At 46.3% G+C, this 19,065-nt stretch overlaps 1 protein-coding gene across 1 annotated transcript in view; it reads right to left on the bottom strand.

Moving 5' to 3' along the window:
* Window positions 1-19,065, bottom strand: part of ATP6V0D1 (ATPase H+ transporting V0 subunit d1) — a 36,247-nt gene that overhangs the window by 16,076 nt on the left and 1,106 nt on the right. The window contains exon 2 of the mRNA XM_069793858.1: window positions 9,387-9,558. Coding sequence (XP_069649959.1) covers window positions 9,387-9,558 — 172 coding nt within the window. The remainder of the gene's footprint in view (window positions 1-9,386; window positions 9,559-19,065) is intronic.

Below are 19,065 nucleotides of genomic sequence, written 5' to 3'. Positions count from 1 at the left end.
GAACACTGCATGACCTGCGTTTCTCAGGAATTCTCTGAAAGCCTGGCCAAACTGTAGCTTAACAGCTGCTCTGCAAGGGGTCATGAGGACGGCCCTCTGTGTCAACGACAAATGCAGAGAGCATCAGGCTGATGCAGAAGTGCATAGCAGGGAAGAACTGGGCTGTGGCTTGGAGGTTTTGCTGGGATGGGTTAATGTATTGCATTGCTCAAGCAACTTTAATGCTTTCCAAAACCAGCATTAGACTTTAAGGCAGACTAATGCTAGCAAGGCAAAAGTCCCTATGTGACTGCATTGGGCAGTTACTCAGATTACTGTAGAAGCACGTAGAAGCATGTGTTTATTTTGGGACAAAAAAGGGAAATCTCCAGTGGGATCAGAGCAATGCTCTGAACTTGGCATATATTCTAGAGACAGCTTTAAATGATGATGAAGTTGTTTTGACTACAGTCACTTTAGCATCTAGTGCTTCCCTCTTGCAGCTCCTCCAGTTCATAAACTCAGGGGCTGGTGCGGGAAGTAACCTAAGGAAAAAGTTTTGGGCTAGTTGTACTGCTGCTTCCTTGGGTTTGTGCATAAGTACACAGATGCATCTCTATATCCCACTGGATTCAAGACCTGAGCAAAGGTGCCGGTACACAGAGCCACTTGTCACACCTCTCAAGCTCCAAATGGAAAGCAGTCATGGGGCAAAGCAACGCACAGACTTCAAAGCACAAAAGAGCAGTAGCTGACACGAAGAACAGGGCCAACAGCTGAGATGCAAGTATCTGGAGTGTCATTTTAAGATCATTAATAAATAACTGTACAGCTGTCCTGAACTGGAAAGGAGAGGGATGTTGCACACCAGGAAGACCTCAGTGCCTCACTGAGGCTTGTTTGAGTAACTGACAGTGGATCAACTGCATCAAATCCTTAAATCAGTTTTTCAGCTCAGACTAGAACAAGTCAGACCAGCAGCTTCTGGCCAGGAGCCGTTTTACCCCTTGTCTGCAGCTGAAGCTCAGGCAGTCCAGGGAACAGCAAGAGTAGATGCAGCATGTGACGGTCTCGGCTCAAAGCGTGCGGATCTCTTCCTATCTTTGCATGTTGTCTTTCCTGGAGTCACACCAATAAAAAACTACACCTAAGTGGCAGGTTCATGAACCTGCCAAAGAGAAAGCTGAGAATTTCATGGTTGCTACCACAAACCAAGGGCAGTCAGCCAATTAGTGGGTGCCCTGCTAAACTTAGATCAATGAGACCATTTCACAGCAAAGAGTTATAACTTCACAATACTACAGAGGCTGTGGCAGCCTTTCAAATCCAAGTATCCAGGAATGTTCTCAGCATTAATCTATATTTAGCTGCATCTCTGCATGGTTTTTACCATCTTCTAGTGAGTCTAGGTCTCTTGGGATACTGACCTCAGTTTTCCAGTGGTATCATCTGGTAACTTATAAGCAGTCATACAGTGGTAGCTGCATTAAAGACTAACAAGAAAAAAGCTAGATTAAGTACTTTTAATTTTGAGGCTTTATGAATATGACATTGTGTTCTAGATGAGTACAAACCCTTTGAAACACAAGGGAATATTTTGAACACCTCGCAGCCTCATGCAAGAATCTCTGGCTGCCTAAACTTGATGCCTCAAAGCTTGAGAAACGCTACGCTCATACGCGAGGCTGAGCTCTGGCACTCCACGCTGTGCCGAGAAGACTTCAGCACTAATTACATTTTAAATATTGACTAGAAACATCTAATTGTGCTGCTTTCACACAGACCAGCTGGAAAAAGGCAAACTTGCATAAACTGTTTTCTTACCTTCATTACATGTAAAGCACAAAAAAAACCCAAAACAAAAAAATATTTCAAGGATATAAAATAAGAGGAAAGGCTGCACTGCATAATCTCACATTATCCCCAAAACTGCCTCTAGTAGCTAAGAAAGCTGAATGAGTTTAATGGCCTAAAAGCCTTTACCCACTTCTCAGTGAATGCATGGTCTGGACCCAGCTAACATGCAGATCATTACTGTGCATACAAACCTACCACCAGCAGAAGACGAGAAAAATCATCATCCCACTTGACACGCAGTAAGCTGTATGGGGTAGACACAAGATTTAGCTCAGCCTCTAAATATTGTGGTACTTGCGCAAAGCTCTATGTAAGTATTTGCTAGACTTCTAGCATACAGAACAGATCTGGGAGAGGGGACTAGGACCCAAGATGCCCCCAAGAAGCCTTCAGAGGCAGTGCCCTTTGCCTCCAGGCCTTCTCTGGGCTAAACTTTGCCACTTGAGTATCAGGTGAGGCAAATCTATGGAAAGGTAAAAGGAAAACGAAGGCTGCTGAAGTCCAGTGCCAGAAGACCTTGAGAAAGGTTTCAATCAAGGAGTGAAGCATGTTACACAGGAACAGAAGTGCTCAGTGAACATTCTTCCAACTGAAAGGCACTGCACACAGGCAGTCCCCTGGAGAAGTTGCAACCACACATAAACTGATCAGAGGAGCATTGATAACCTCCTAACACGCTCCCTCCCTCCCTGTTTTATGTCTTTAACAGACATGCTGTTCAGCCTGTAGAGGGAAAGATGGCAAGAAGGAATATGAGGGAAGTGCAAGGAGTGCTCCTGCGAGCTGCAGAATCACCAGAGGGATTCAGCTTTAAACAAAACCCAAGGACGTAGCTCAGTCCACACACTGCCTCTGGATGAAACAGCATCAGCTTGGACAGGGATGTTATCCAGGGGCGATGCGTTCTCACCTGATCACCCACAGCTTGCACGCTCAAGCTCCTTCTCAGGGCTGCAGAGTTTCATTAAAGATTTCTCTATCTTCGTGAAACATGGGCTCATATCTGGAGCTCATCACTCGCTTTTTGCTACATCTTTACTGCCACCAATAACATTTTGCTAGCTCTTCCAATCATTACTGTGGCTCACTGTGTTTGCTAGGCACCATGCTAACACCTTCCAAGCGAAAAACAGTGCTGGTCAGTAGGAGGAGGATTATGCTGTTCCAGTTCAAATCCACTGGCCAAATGAAGCGTTTCCCAGGCAATAGAGGTTTGGGGAAAAAAAAAGCATCCCCTCAGTGTAACACAGAGTGAAACCCACCTTTCAAAGTCTCCTTTTCTAATGAGGGCACCTGCAGTCACACCGTTTTGAAAGATGACTTCCATAGCCACCACTTAGGCATGCAACCCAGTCCGTTTTCATAGACATTGGTTCTGGGAAACTGGTATGAGCTCTATGTCCTTCGGGTATGCAGGAGAACAGATATAGTTCTGATGCTACCATCCAGGGGATGCAAGTCTCTGATCATTTCCACACCATTAGTTACATGCCCTCTTATTTTGAATATTGCATAATCCCTCCAAGAACTTGGCTTATCAGTTCAACTTTGCACTCCCTGCAAACAGGGAAGCTGTTTGTCAGAAACCTGTGCTTCTCTGCCAAAACCATCTCTGCCAGAAAAGGCTCATAAACCTTTTATTGCAGGATCCCCAGCCACTACAGTAATTTGCCACCAACGAGTCAACAACTAATTGAAAAATAGTATAGAGCAGTTTTAACCACAGCAGCATTAGGAAAGATCCTTCAGATTGTTGCATTTGCCCAAATAAACTGCAAGAGTCTAATGTAAAGAATTTGGAGTTTTTTCTTCTGCGAGAAAGGACTTCAAAAGGACATAGTCATATTCTGTAACCTCTGCAGTTATGCCAGGATGCACACTCCAGTATATTTAGAATAAAACGGGCAACTTCCTACTCTAGAGAAGAGGATTATTGCTCTTTAGCTCAAGTAGCAATTGAAACAATTTGGCTCCAGAAAAACCACTGCTGCAAGATTAAGTTTGAACTCAGTGTCACGCAGCAGAAACTAGATCTATCCAGTGCAGGGGAGAGGCAGAGCAGGACTGGGTCAGGGAGAAGGTAATAGAGGGAAGTGTCAGCTAAGAAAAGGCATGCGCAAGGGGAAAAGGTACACACAACCTCATCAAAAACACGTCTTGTGACCACAAAAACATACTGAAAGCCAAGTTCCTAGCTGCATCCTCAGGGCAACAAAGAACCTGGTTTCCAGCCCTAGCAGGCTCGTAAGGTAAAGACAAAAGGCGACCTAAGTCTGTCCCCTGACGACAGGCTTGATCACGGATTTGGAAAATGTGTTTAGACCCAGCTCGTCCCCAGACCTCACTCCTACAGCAGACTCAGTTTCTGCACCATTACCAGCAGCTCCTCCACCTGAACACAAGATCGAACCCTTCTCTGCCCATCAGCTTGCTGCAAGGGCTCAAGGGGCCCGACAGCTGCCAGAGCCCTCACGTCAGGTTGCTGTGAAACCAGACTTTCCAGAGCAGGGAAGAGACTGTGCTGAAGCAAGGGCACAAAAAAAAAACCCAACCCCAACACCAAACCCTATTTCTGCTCCCTGGAAAAATACTGAAGCTGACAATCTGACTAGGCTACAGCAGGCCAGAGGCAGGAACAACAGCACGATAAAGAATCCTATCTAAACCATATACAGGAACAGTGGAAGGAAGGAGAGACAGGACATGGCACCATGTCAGGCTAACACAAAGAACAAAGGCTTTACAGAAAGGCAGGGCAGCACATCACCAAGAAGAACCTAAAACCCACTTCCATCCCACAAGTCAATATGTGCTTGTTGAATTAAGGAAGTGGGTTTTGCTGTTTCAAGTACACTTAATACCTGTTTGTTGCTGCCCTACAGAACATCACTGCATTCCCTCAGCCAAACAGTCAATTGTTTGTTTTGGAGCAGAGATGTTCACAGCCAACTTGTGCCTATCAGTCAGAACCTACTATGGTCGGCCGAAAGGCACAGGGAAGCACCAGCAGTCTTCCAACAAGGAGTTGCCTAGCAAAATGCAGAGCTAGCAGGTGTTTTATAGAGACCATGGCAGGCTCAACAAGTTGAGCTTTTCCTTGCCACAATACACAGTGGCAGAGGCCGCCAGCTATAGCCACCACTTGAAAAAACAAAATGGAAATCAGCCAACTTCCTCAATATTTTGGTACTAACAATGCAACACTTGCCACAGGAGAGTTCCTGTAGAGGATCGGAGCCAGAAAAGCATCAGCATGGTGCCAGGAGAGGAGCGCAACAGGACCAAAAAAAAAATATAAACAAAAAATCAGTGGCAGCAAGTGACTTGCGGAACAAAGACCTTGCTTTGGGGTTGCTGCCTAGCTGCATTCTTGGGTCAGTTTTGCTGGTGTGCTTTTAAACACTGTCCTTTCCCCCAAGCTCAGGACACAAGCTAACTCCTGCCCACGTCCATAGGTGACCATCCTTACCTATGGCATGGTGTGCACCTGGGGACAGGCAGCCGCAGGGCTGGAGTGCCACCTTCCGGCAAGTCACAGCCAGCACTGCCTCATCTCCCTGGAGCTGGGCAAGGAGAGCACACCAGGAACGCACATCCTCCTGGTACTCCAGAGCCCCCACGCTGTCTCCACTGCTGCTTCTCCTTCCTGTCACCTCACCTAGCTCATGGCCCACTTGGAAGAGGCAAGAGAAATGACAGAGCATAATCCCACGCAGAGACAAATGCATGGCTTTTGACAGGTTGGCTCTGGAGCAGAGGGGACAAGGACTACAGCTGCTCCTACGATCAGAGAGTTCCCCAGATCTTCTCAGCAGTGTGCCCTGGGTTAAGATCTGAGCACCCTCCAAAAACAAGCACAACAGTCACCTGCTGATCAACTCAAAACCACCCCAGAGGTCCAGCAGGACATTCATGAAGGAGAAAGTCTGACTTGTTTTTTAAATGCTTGATCCACTTCCTGGCACCAGTCATCTACACCCTGGCCACTCTCAGTGAGATGGTACCCAAGTGTTTAATGGGGCTTGATGGGCCTGTTTTGTGTGAGATTATCCTGTATTTCTAAGGAGGCCAAAAATGTAAGTACATACAAAGGCATCTGGCAGCAGTGAGTTTCAGAGCTGAACTGGACATGCTACAAAACATTTCCTTCCATTGGAAGGTGTAGGACACACCTCCTACAATGCCACTCGATTTTAAAAAATCTGTTTACAACTCAATGCCTCTCTCTCAAAAGCATCACAGTGAACTCAAGCTTCCCTCCTGCAGAAGCCAGCCCTGCTCAAACTTTCCATATCTTTCTACCATTTTCTATTTCAATTCAGCTTGTACAATTTCAGCACATGGACACATTCAGTTGAGTACAATTTCTTCTTCTCACCACCTGGTGCCTTGTTGGCCCGGAGCTGTCTACCAGGAATGGTCTTTACCATTTCCTGCTCAAGTTTCATTAACTACCCTAAAAGAAAGGAATGGGAAATAGCCACGTTCAAAAGGCAAAGATAAATCACCCCATTACACCTATCTGTATGCCCAGCCAGAGTGGAAGATCAAGTGGCACAGGCTTGTCCCAGTGTCACCCAGGTAGGCAGGATGACACAGTACCTCTGTGTGAACAGGCACAACATCCCCAGCACCACCAACATCCTTTGGCTGAACATTTCTATGATGCTGCCTATATACAAGCCTGGGTTAGATGAAGGCCACTGGCACACCAGCCTCTGAACAGAGCTATTCTCCACTCCAGCTGTTTGGGAAGTGCATGGGAAGATTCACACTGTCAGCAGGACAATAATCCTTGAAACTTCTGTCCTGTCCCAAACCAAGGCCTACTACAACCCATGGGACAGTTTCAGGGAACAAAACACAGCCTGAAAGTCAGGCCAAGAAGTCACATCTAGTCTACCTTCTTTTCTACTAGCCCAATCACTAAGTATATTAGGATTATCAACAGATGATATTAAGACCCACTGGGCAAAACCAGCACCCTCTCCAAACTCCTTGTATTTCACTGTCCTCATTCTTCTGTTTTAACTTGATCTAATAACTTCTAATGACACCACAGACTTCTAATACACTGATGGTGACTCCCACCTTGGACCAGCTGAAGCTGATAACACCTTCTCTATTCCATCAATACTCCTTTGGTGTGATGAGTGCAGACCCAGTGGCATTAAAGGAAATCTTGTGGGTAAAAAGGAAAAGAGATGAGAGTGAAGACAACTCAAGGAAGAAACATCCTGTGCCAAATGGGACCAATATATTCAAGAAGAGATTACACAGTAGGCAAGAAATACAGATAATCTGCACAGAATCATGTTTTGCTATAGAGAACTCATCAAAATCAGAGACAGAAGCAGAACAAGATCAAAGTTAAACCAAGTTGGGGGCAAAACACCAGTTTTAAAATTAAGTCATTCCAACAGCTGGCAAGAACCAGCCTATCGGATTATATGAGATGTTTAAAGTCTTCTGCACAACTCAAGCTGGTTGTAGACACTGGATAAAGGTCAACAGGACTGGTGTAACAGGAAACTGGATTTCCACAGCCATTCACAGCCTTCCTACCAAGTCATGCAGTGTGTCATCAGGGCAGCCATGGTCTGAGACCTTTCAGTTCATCTTTTCCACACACCGGTTTTCAAAGCAAGACTATTAGGGAACAGCAAAGTTTTAAAGTCTGCAAGATACTCATGTGTCTTATCCAAACTATTGCCTTTAAACAGATATGACAGAAGCTAAGAGACCATTAGTGATTACTACAATACTGCCATAGAGACTAGACATTTCCATAAACCTGTAGGGCAGCAAAGGAAAAGCATCAGTGGAGGACAAACTACCTAATATTGCCAGGCTCAAACAGTACTGATGTCTTTACAGCAAATTCAAGATGGGCAAAGAGGTGTTTTGAAGGTTAACTTAAGTTTGAGGGAATAGAAGAGATTGCTCCATACAACTAAGATGATGAGCTAGAATACTGCTTCATCCATTACAAACACTGCTGCAAAATGGGGACTTAGTAATGTCTTACTGATGACTTGCCATGTCTTGCTCCATATTTGGAGCCAAATACGAAAACTCCATGAGTTTTAGTGACAGGCACATAAGAAAAAACTACTTCTTAGAAAATAGGAAAGGCTTAAAAGACAGGCAGCTTTAGCACAGTGACCCAGAAAATAATAGATATGAGCCACTGGGTTAGAATAATGAGTGTGGTACTGTCCAGACATAGAAAGAACAGAACAGGAAGGAATGTAGCAGAGAGACAGGTCTTTAATCAGTATTTGCACATGCGGGAGATGCCACAGGCCAAAATTTAAAATCTTTGAATTCATCACAAATATGAGCCTGAATCATTCAAAAATCTCTAGGTGGTAAGCAAGATACACACACAACTGCCAAAAATGCAAGATTAAACTCTGCTTGCCACAGTGCCTGCAATGAGCCCAAGCTCACTGTATCAGATAAAGGAATGCTGATGTATCAGCTATCCGACTCGAGAACAGAGTACAATCTTCTTCTCAGAGATGCAAGTTAAAGTCAGGTTCTACTGACCCAGAAATTCACTTTTGTCCATGAGATATCTCCTTACTGGTTAGAGGAGGCCACTAGCTATGCAGTTTGCAAGCCAGACTAGAGCTCATAGAAATGCAGACTAAGGAAAGGAAAAAAAAGGCAATTTTACTTCCATGTTTCAGATGCAAACTAGCACAACTGGTAATTCACCAAGGTTAGCAATTTCATATTACTGACTAAAACAAGAGCAGCATGCAGGGAAGCAAAGGGTTGTGCAAAACCACTAGGAGAAGATACTTGCAAGAACACTGTGCTATTTCAAGCTTTTCACATCAGCTGAACCTGCTGTGGAATTGCACACACCCTGCCTCTTTTCATGCACTGACAAAGACATCTAAGGCTGCTGCAGCCCTGTCTTTCCCTGCTGCACATTCTAGGCCCTCCCTTCTCCTAGTGCTAGTGTTTGTTGGATCCCACTGAGCTGGCCGAGAAAAACAAATCGGTCAAAGATTAACTCCAAAAGTGAGAAGTTGTTCAATTTTTGGCCACCTCAACTCCCTGAACCAGTTTGTCCCTGAACCGGTACAGCCTCTGGGGTGGGATGGCAGGATCACAGCAGCCCTGACAAAGGATGATTGACCTCAGTGGGTCAGAACTAGCAGGCAACTGCTGTCATGCACATGCCTGGCAGGCATATGTTTTGCAGCAGGCTCACATTTAAAAAAAATCCAGGAACGTTTAACACAAGGGACAAGTAGTAGAGTCTCTCTAGTAGAGACTGAGCCAATTCTGCAATGGAAGGCAGTTAAGTATTTGTGCCAATGAAGCATGCACACCCTGGGAGCAGGAGCCTTTAACAACATAGTGATACAGTGCTGTTGGTTTGAGACCTCCACATACAACCAAAACGGTTCCATTCAAGAAACTGCAGAAAACACAGCAGCTACAGGGCTGAGTGTGGAAAGCTGGTCTGAGAGCCCTCAAGTCTGGAAGAACACCAAAGTTTCAAGTGCTGTTCACGAACAACTGGTACTCACGTGATGAAGTCCAGAAAACTTGCTAGGGGCTCATACGCATGGTTTCTCATGTGACGAAACTCCACCACCATCTTCTCCTTCAGCTTGTCGTCTATGACGGAGACTGTGAGCGGGGAGGCTTCATTGGCCAGGAAGTTCCCATAGTCTGTGCTCTGGAGGTGCAGTTTCAAGTCTGAAAAGAAAGGAAAGATCCTGAAAGATCACCCAGACAAAACCCATGTGTTAAGTGATACACTTATATTTGTGCTCATTTTTATCATGGACAATCCAAATGCAGGAAAAGATCAGTGTTTCACCATACCAGCCTTGCCTCATCTTAAAGAGGAAACTGTGATGCTATCTGTGTGACTGAGCACACACCTGCGCCAGCTGTCCGCTGTGCTTAACCAAGGTGGAAGGTTACTGATTTTCTAGGAAGTATTTCCTAGAAATCTAGAAAAAAAAAAAAAAACCTAAACACTTCTTCTAGCCAAAAGGACTCTGGTTGCAGGCTTCTCTGAAGCAACCATGACCAAGAACCTATCTGCACCCACAAGCAAGCTTCCTCAAATACTAGTGATGTGGAAGCATCTGAAAAGCTTTCAAAGCCGAAAAGACACAACCTTGAAATTATAAAGCAGCTAGGTATTACGTCATTAAGTCAGTCCAGCCAATTGCACTGGTAATGAGAAGTCAGGCATTAAGAGGTAGAGAGAGGCTGGTGAAGAGGAAAGCCATTTAAATCCATCTCGTATGGTAGGCAATCCCTGCCCAGGACGGAGGAACATGCTCAGAAGCCTTCCCCTCCTCCAGTTTCAAGCAGAGGAAACCTTTGTTTCCTCTGTCACCCTTGCTGCAGGTCAGGTGCCCAACCAAGCTGTAGTCCTGGCCAACAAGCAACCACAACATGCTGAGCTCTGTCAAGATAAAAGCCCTATTTGAGCCAAAAGCATTTAAGTGTCTATGGAAAAACTGAATCCAGAACTGAGGAACGTCATATAATCCTACTCCTCAAAACTCTTACTAGTTGCACTGGTACATAATGTTCATCTCCCTTCAGCTTCACCTCAGAGGGCCAGTTAGGCAAGCACCCTCCCAGGGATTCAAGACCCTTTATAGGGAAAGAAGACTAGCTGGAAGAATTTAGTCAAACCAGATGTGAACACACCATCCAGAGAAAACATAAAAAAAGAAATTTCTCCCTGGTTTCTTTGAAGCAGGAGCACTGAGGCTGCCTTTCCCTTCCACTGAACCATATGAGTCCTCAGCATTATGGCACAAGCATCCACAGCACCGAGGTCAGAGCAAGGACTCAGCCTAGCTTGAGAAGCTGGATCTTTTGACATTACAGCTAGCTACAGGCACGAGCTGGAGAGCATCCTCCGCATCAGGCTCCAAACTGAGCTTGTACTGTACAGTGTGATACTGTCCTCAGCCTGAGGGGTGGAAGGGTCAAACAGCTTTCAAGCTGACTTTAACTCTTCTGGGTGTTTCCAAGGGGGTCTAGCAAAGATGTTTTTGACCAAGCGCTTTTTAGTTACAAAGACATTACCACTAAGTCTCACAGGAAACAGATGGTGGTTATAGGGAGGGGGAAAAAAGGCCAGAAACTTAAATAGTGCTCCGTTTCTCATGTTTCTCAGTGGTTTACAGCAGCGATTGGTGGTACTCTTACTTTTAGTAAGGAATCCTGGATGCAGCAAAGAGAGCTACTTGCCAAACAACACGCATCATGGCTGAAGCAAAGCAGAAATTTAACCTAGATCTCTGGTCCCCAGACTATGCTGTGGCTAAACAGCTGTGTTTTATTCTACCAAAACATTATGAGCTTATGCTCACACTTTCGAGGTGGGAAGACTTGGTTTGGATAACTCAGACAATGGAGTTTTCAACATGAACCTTGCCACAAAGTCAAACATCAGATCATGCCAAAAGTCAGAATGCCCCTCACCTCCACACAGCCTGTATAGGATTGTTATTGACGGTAATCACTTCCTAAACCCTACAAAAAGCCCAGCTCACAAGCAGCACCCTGCATGCAAAGAGTTCTCACCCATCTGTTTTGCAATTGCTTGATTTTTGAAAGCTAAGATACAGTTACAGAGGGGAAATCTACCAGAATTACATCTTAATGGGTTTCAGTCCCTCTTTTGAGAGCTCTTGGATGATGAGCTTTGGAGTCCAAGTAGAAATTAAGTTCCACTGTCCAATCAGGGCTTTACTAGTTTACTTTTAGTGGAGGCTAGAAATGGCACAGAGCAAAATTTAGCAGTTGCTCAATGAATACGAGAGAAAGGGTCCTGGTAAGAGTATTGCACCCATAAAATCAGACTGCAAGGGAAGCCATAGGGGACTGCAGTAGGTACATTCATGTACCCCCTACTTTCAGTTCTTTGTAATTGTGCAGAGCTCTAACAAAAACTAAGCCTACTCAAAAAGGCATGTGATGTTATTTTGCAGCTATACAGGCCCTTGGAGAGGAAGCAGCTATTGCATATCCTACCACATGTTACTTCAGTAGGGAAGCTTCCAAAGCTTTCAGCTTGTTTCCTCAACTCCAATTCTGCTACTCCAAAATCATCAGTTCCTTTTGGTGTCAACACGACCTGCAACTCCACTCTTAGTTTTAAGGCTGCAAGAAGCCACCTTGCTATCAAGTCACTTGATGCTAGAGATCCAGTGACACAAAAAGTAGACTTTGCTGTACCATGCACTTCCAGGAGGTCAGAGCTGCATCACATTTAGACCAGAGCCACACAAGCTGCACGCTGTGCCTTGCAGCCTCTCCCTCAACAGCTCCCATGAGCTGCTTGGCCAGAGCATTTTGTCCTGCTCGATGAGGGGGTTGCCCCCCCCCAACTCCACAGCACATGAGCCAGCACAACGTTATGTTGCAACTGGAATAAGGGCCATGTTTATATAACACTTGGAATTAATTTCTATGGGGAAGGCCAGCCACAGACTGCAGGAACTAAACTCTTGTGAATCTCTTCGCATCCAAGCAGACAGAACGGAACATATTTTCCAAAAATTGGACCAGATTTATAAACCCTGACTCAATGCATCCCATGGCGTACCAGCGCCTTACATGAGCCTGTCCTCCTCCAGCCGCTGGGCCAGTCACCAAAGCTCATCCAAGGGGGTTTGGGGCTTTTTAGTAGGACTATTCACATGTCAGGCTTCTCAATTAAGGACAGACTAATCCCGTGGCTTTATAAATCCCCTGCCAGAAGAGCTGTCCCAGTAGCATAGTGACTAGTAAGTGGACCCACTGCTGAGCAAGCCCCAAGCTCTCCCAAAGTTCAAGTTCCTATTTCCTAACACAAGTTCAGAACGAGCTGGAGTCTGCCTCTGGCAGCAACAGCAGCACCTCGGCAGGGACGGCTGCCAGAGATCCCACACGCTGCGTATCGATGAGATGCTGGCTGTTGAGTCTTCTGCTGTGCCTCTTCCCCAGCTGCCTGCTGAAAAGGAGAGACCCCTGCACCTAGAGCCCAGCCACAGCCAATGAACTCCTCCAGATGCTGACTAACAGCAGCACACAGCCTCAACCCAGCCATTGCTTTTGAGAGGTAAGTTTGCCTGTTTTGGCATTTCTCCAAGCAGTTCACACACTTTAAGAAACAGACTGAGCCAGCATTTGGCAAAGGAGCACTTGAATTACCACAACACTTTTGTTCTCTCTCCTCCCCTGCAAAAGCTAGTAAATTATGGCCAGGTCACAGTTCCCAGAAAGCTGCCTCGTGCAAGAACACAACAGCTTGTCAGAACGACAGCCTTTTTCTGCTGAGTACTCAAGTAGGGTAGCACTCGAGATCACCATGACATGTACTTACAGCCACCTCCTTTCAACTCTCAGATCAGGCCCTCTGGCTTTGATGCAGCTGGCTGTACATGACGCATAAACACAACTGAAGCTTAATTCAACACAACACTGTGCCAACAGCACACCTCAACATTTCAGATGACATTTTCTTGAGATACTTCAGATCCACAGTAATACTATTATCCTCTCCTGCAAGTTTTCTCTGTCATAACAAGGAATCAATCCATTACTCAGTCTTTCAGACATCTGTCAGTCATCAGAGTCTGTCCTGTAAGCTCTACTCAGACAAAGTGACCCATGGCCCCACCAGCTCATAATTCTACCCCTTCCTTCTTCAGCATCCTCCTGTAACTGCATTGCAGAGCTCTGAATCAAGTTAAGGGCTCAAGCACTTCCAGGCAAGGACCGATTTGTCTTCTCACACACAGGCATGGAATTAGCTTTCACAACTTCCGAGCTGAACTGGTGTTTTCACACAATTATCTGCTGTAACCCCGACATCTCACTCCAAAGCACCTGGGGCCATCACTGCATATATAAAAATTAAAATATCGTTTGCCAGCTCCCAGGCCTGAGGCAGTAAAGTAGCTGAGGGATTACACAGCAGTCTGCAGATCAGCTACATCGCCCATATCTCCCTTCAGAAAACTGCAGCCATTACCATTTGGCTTGTTGCTGTCTGTTTATAGCCACCTCAGACACTCCTGAAGCGGATTCTCTGAAATTTCACCTGAAAAGCACGCCGAGACCCTGCATTCCCCACAGAATTTAAGACCTTTTCTGTGGTTGCACACCACCAGCAGTGATGTGCCACCTTTGCTGTCAGGCAGCAAATTCCTCTGGGCCACAGCTGGACACAGAGAAGTATCACCTTTGGCTCTTTCTCCCATCAGTATCTCACCTCTAGCTCTTCACCTCTCTGTTTGAGATGTCCTCAGCACCAAACAGCAGCCTGTGTTCCTAGCCCAGCCCTTCCTGGGGTTGAACTCACCCTCCTCAGAGCTTCAAACCCAGCATGGCCAGGCCTTTGTTCCTTTGGAGCCCCTCAACCAGGTAGCCCTCTCCTGATCCTTCCAAAATGTGAGGTAACCCCTCCTAATCTGCCTGCATGTCCAGTAAGTTCACCCCTATGTACCCTTTCTCCCTCCTCTCTAAAAGCAGACCACACGAAGTCATGGCTGTAACCTCAGAGGTCCAGTACACTAATAGGACATTGGCACAGCACCTAGCGCAGCGGTTTAAGGGAGAGGCAACAAATCATTCAGAAGCTAAGAGAAACAGGGCAGAAAGCAGTTTCACACTGCAGGAGCTGACAGCAGAGGAAAAACAACAAGACAAAAGCACTGACAGGCTGCCGAGCAGCAATACTTGCCAGGAAACCCAGACACCATCATCTTCTAATGAGGGGCAGGACCCAAACAAGGGCTGAAGCTGCACCAGTGCTGAGAAGCTGACCTCAGCTGCTGCTTGAAGTTTAGCTCGGAAAAGCTATGGAGCAGGTCTCTGCCCGATAAAGGAAGCCAGAACAAACAGCAAAGAGCCTCTGCTGAACCCTGCAGGAAGCCAGAGACCACAGTGTTTGCTTGCCACCATGATTTAGCAGGCCATGGAAGTGCCATCTTTCTTCCAATAAATGTTTTCCTTGAGCTTGTTTTAACAGGACAGCTGATTAACCAGCCACAGCCAGTGGTTACACTGCAGGACACAGGACAAAGCCCCGAGATTAGCAGGACAGCCTTTTGGCTACTGCTCTGTTGCTGCACGAGCAGCCAGCATTCACAGGACAGGAATGGTCTATACCCTCAGGTCTCACCATTCCCATATGCTCTGCCTCACCTGGCAGATGAAAGCTCTTGGGGACAGGGCCAGTCCTCCCACACAGTCCCTGCAAGCAAGGGTCAGCTTTTCACAAAGGGCTCCTAGACACCAGGAGACAGAAAGCATCGTCATCGTGCTTTCGAAAGGTCCCTACCACATTATGGTTTGGCTTCGACAGCCACCAAGTTTGGTGTTTGGACTGAACCATTCTCAGAGTTCAAGATGGATCTAAGCACAGCCACACTTCAGGACCAACAAGCGGCCTCTCCTTGCTTGGTTGTACAGCAAAGGAGCTGCATAGGAAAGGATCTGTCCCATTCCCCCTACACCCAGGAGAACAACATGAGCTCCACCACAGACCGAGGTGCCAAAAGCACTCTTAGAGGTAGTCTAGCTCTGGTAGCAATGCAACTTCTCTACACAAGAGAGGACACATTGATCAAGCTGAAAGAGAAGCCTAGCTCCAGCCTTTTGGGGCCCAAATTCCAGGACCACAGTGATAAAATGGAAGAGAGAAGGGTAGCACAGCCTCTCCTGCTCTTCTCTCAGCAAAAGGAGCACTCAGTACCTAACACCATAAAGCAAAGAAGGCCTCTGGCGGAGAAAAAAAGATCCTTGGGACTATGAAAACAAAAGCACACACTGCACTCAGCATAAGCCTGGCGCACAGAGGACATGCTCCCCAACATCCATTTGTTGGAGGCAAGAGCCTACAGCTCTGCTCAGGCAGGCCTTTGCTTTGGTGCATCTAGCCGTCCTGTGGTTAGACAACGGGAAGACAGACACACTTCACCCCACAGTGGCTCAACTGCATGCTCAGTACACTTCCATATATTTCATCACCTCTCATCTGCATAAAGAAAGAGGGAAGAGGAGAGAGTCAGGGAGAGGTGGATGTCTTTACACTGAAGAGGCATTTAGGACAGGAAGCCTTTAGCAATCCACTCCTGAGCTGACTAAAAGCAACATTCCCCTTCTGGGCAGCGAGGGCTACAAAGAGCAACCCTGGAAATACTCTTCAAAACTCAAAAACAACCAGCCAGCTTTTCCAGTCTTAGTTTATTCCATACCATCCAGCCCTGGATCAAGAGTTTAGTCCTCACTAGGTATTGCTACAGATGCGTTCAACAGAAAACAGGGCTCCAGCACGTGTGAGGATACTGTTCAGGCAGACCGCTGTGCCCTCCAGCTGGAGTGGAGCCAGGCAGTCTAGGACAAGTGTGACCTACTTGCTTCAAGCTCTCCAATTTCACTGTTGATTTGCATGTGTCCTAGAAATGGAGGCCTATGGACCAAACTGAGATGATGAGAGAGAACCACAGTCTTGGAAATCCGTTCTTTCTAAAAGAATTACATTTATCTTCTTCTCCTAGCCACCCTTTGCCTCCCAAATGCATCTCTGGGGTTCAGATGGTTACTCTGCTCTTCCCCAAGCTGATGTGACATGACACCACTACTTTGGGGTTACAAGGACTGAAAACCCAAGAATTTTCACAGGACAAGTCCGCAGCAGACTGATAAACTGCAGGCTGAGATGCACAAATAAAACATGACAGAACCCTGCAGGGGCATGAGACTAGTTCCACACACAGCTTAAGCCAAAGACAGGACAGATCCCATCCCTCCACATGCACACCACTGTTTCCATAAGGTGTGCAAGTCCCCAGCTGAGCTGACTGCACAGACAGAAGCAGTAGCACCCACAGAGGGGTGGTGGTGGAAACACGCAGCTTCTGGAAAGTCTCTCCCAACAGAGGCCCACACTAACAAGCTTGAGCCAACTACCTGCCACTTCTCAGCTGGCCATTTCACAGCCTCATTACACAGCTAGAAGGTAACACGTCCTGCTGCTGGATTTCACCGTACCAATCACCTTTGTAACATCGGCAGGTCAGAAAGAAATTGGTTTCCTATACTGTTGCTGTGGAAGCATGAGGAATATTAGTAATATTAGGTTCGTGAACACAGACTTGAAGGTAAAGAAATTCCTGTTTCTAAAGAAGATGCTTTTGTGCACTTCCCAGGCTCCATACACTTTTTGCAGCACAGAGCATTGCAGACCAACAGTAAAGCCTGCCAATAACCTACATTCCAGCCCCAGACTGCACTCTGCTTCTTAAGAGTGGCACCGCTGTCCAACTGCATCAACAGCTTTTTATTCTCCAGAGATGATACCAGACCTCTAACAGGCTACCACGGCTTTTAGGAGCTGGAGATGGCTCACCATCCTTTTGACAATAGAAATCTGCGTGAGTGATGAGTTTGGTTATCCAAGACAGACTGCGCTCAAGAACAGATTCACGCTCACACCACTGAAGCAGAGGAAAGCAGCTTCAAGTCCTTCACTGACACCTTGTGTCAGAAGGAGGAATTGGCTACAACAGAGAGGGCCACGCAGGCTCCAAGCAATATCCAGCACAGGTGTACAGCACACAAGGACCTCTGGCTGAGAAACAACCAAAGCGCCAGGATTTTTGGAGCTGAAAGAAGGAATTAAACATATTATTGCCAAGGGTTTCAAGAGAAAGCTTAAGCCAAAACAGCTCTCACATCCTCCCCTCAATCCTGGTCATGTTTTCCTGCCTCTTCTTAAAGCCAGCTCAGGAGCCTGCCTGACCACAGAGAGTCTATTTGGCGCTCTATTTCTGACTCATCAAGAAGCAAGAGCTCGAATCGGCTTACTTTGTGATCAGACAAGCAGAGACAACACAGGATCACACAGAAAAGCATGATCTCCTCCTTCCTGTAGCACTAAGCTGTCAGCCCAAGTCCTGAAGCAGAAAAGTCGATTCCTTTGTGCTTCCAGACCGATCCAAGCACACAAGAGGCAGCAGCACTTCAGACCTGGAAGCACAACATCCTCCAAGCAATGTCAATACCAGTAACCAGTCAATACCCGATTCCCAGGACCAGCCCCAGAACAGCCTTGGTCCTTCAGGATTTCTCCATGGCCAAGGCGATCATTCGCTCCAGGACTGGGACTAACTGCAGAGCCAGACTCGCATGCAAGAGGCAGCAGCAAAGACAAAACAGAAACAGCAGAGAAGAATGTATGAGTATTTTATGCCCGAGTACTTATTTTGGCTGCTAATAAGCTAGCCACTGCCTGGATTTAGTGCAGACAAGCATCTGGAAGAGAAAGAACACAGGTTAAAAGTCTGTGGAGCACAGAAAACAGGTACTGAAATGGAAAAATTGGAACTAAAGGGACAGAAGAAAGAGATGGTCTGATCACAGACCTATATAAGTGATCAAGAGCAATGTTCCTTTGAAGGAAAATCCCTCTACAAGAGCACACTAGACAGGGGCACAGAAAGCCAAGTGGAGGAGGAACGAGATTGGCAGTGAACTTGGAACAGCCTTCAGGCTCTGAATGAAGTTTGACAAGGAGCACAGCAGCAGCCACCACCAGAGAGCTGTCAGGGACAGGACAGTAACAATACCAAGACAAACACATGGGAACTCTAAACTGACACATTCCAAATGCAGAAAACACCACTCCAAGGGAGAGCTAAGTTTACGCAACTTGGTTCAGAAGGCAAGGAAAGGAGGAAAAAAAGAGAAGCTATAAGTACAGAAAGATTCCAAAGAGCAAGTTGTCTGTAGGGAAGGTGATAAAGTGATAGTTTAGGGCATGCCGAGACTTCTGACTAGCAAGAGAGCAGGAATATCTCCCACCGCCCTCTTTCAGGCCCTGGGCTCCATAGCAAGAATAACAGAGACTGCTGCAAGCAAAGAGCTGCAAAAAAGTCTAGCTGAAAAGGGGCTTCTGTCCTAAGTAAAAATAGACTAGCTATTTTTAAGGTAGAGACTGAGGCACATCACAGCACTGTTCCCATTCTGTTAACATTTGAGCGAACAGCTCCAGGTAACTCGCATCCAGGGTTCAGCTGGCCAAGGATCCCTCTAGGTAGTCAATATTAATGTCAATCACTCAGCAACTATCATCAAGATAAAGCTGATGATTAACTAGCATTTTTAGAAGAAAGAATGATCCAATAATTATAGTCCCATTGACCAAAACAACCAACATCTCTAGATACATATGTTTCCAGC

This window comes from Haliaeetus albicilla, chromosome 10 (genome assembly GCF_947461875.1).
Source record: "Haliaeetus albicilla chromosome 10, bHalAlb1.1, whole genome shotgun sequence".
In the NCBI taxonomy this organism is placed as follows: Eukaryota; Metazoa; Chordata; class Aves; order Accipitriformes; family Accipitridae; genus Haliaeetus; species Haliaeetus albicilla.
Note: the sequence above shows the minus strand (reverse complement) of the source record. Positions and strands in the feature narration are given on the sequence as shown.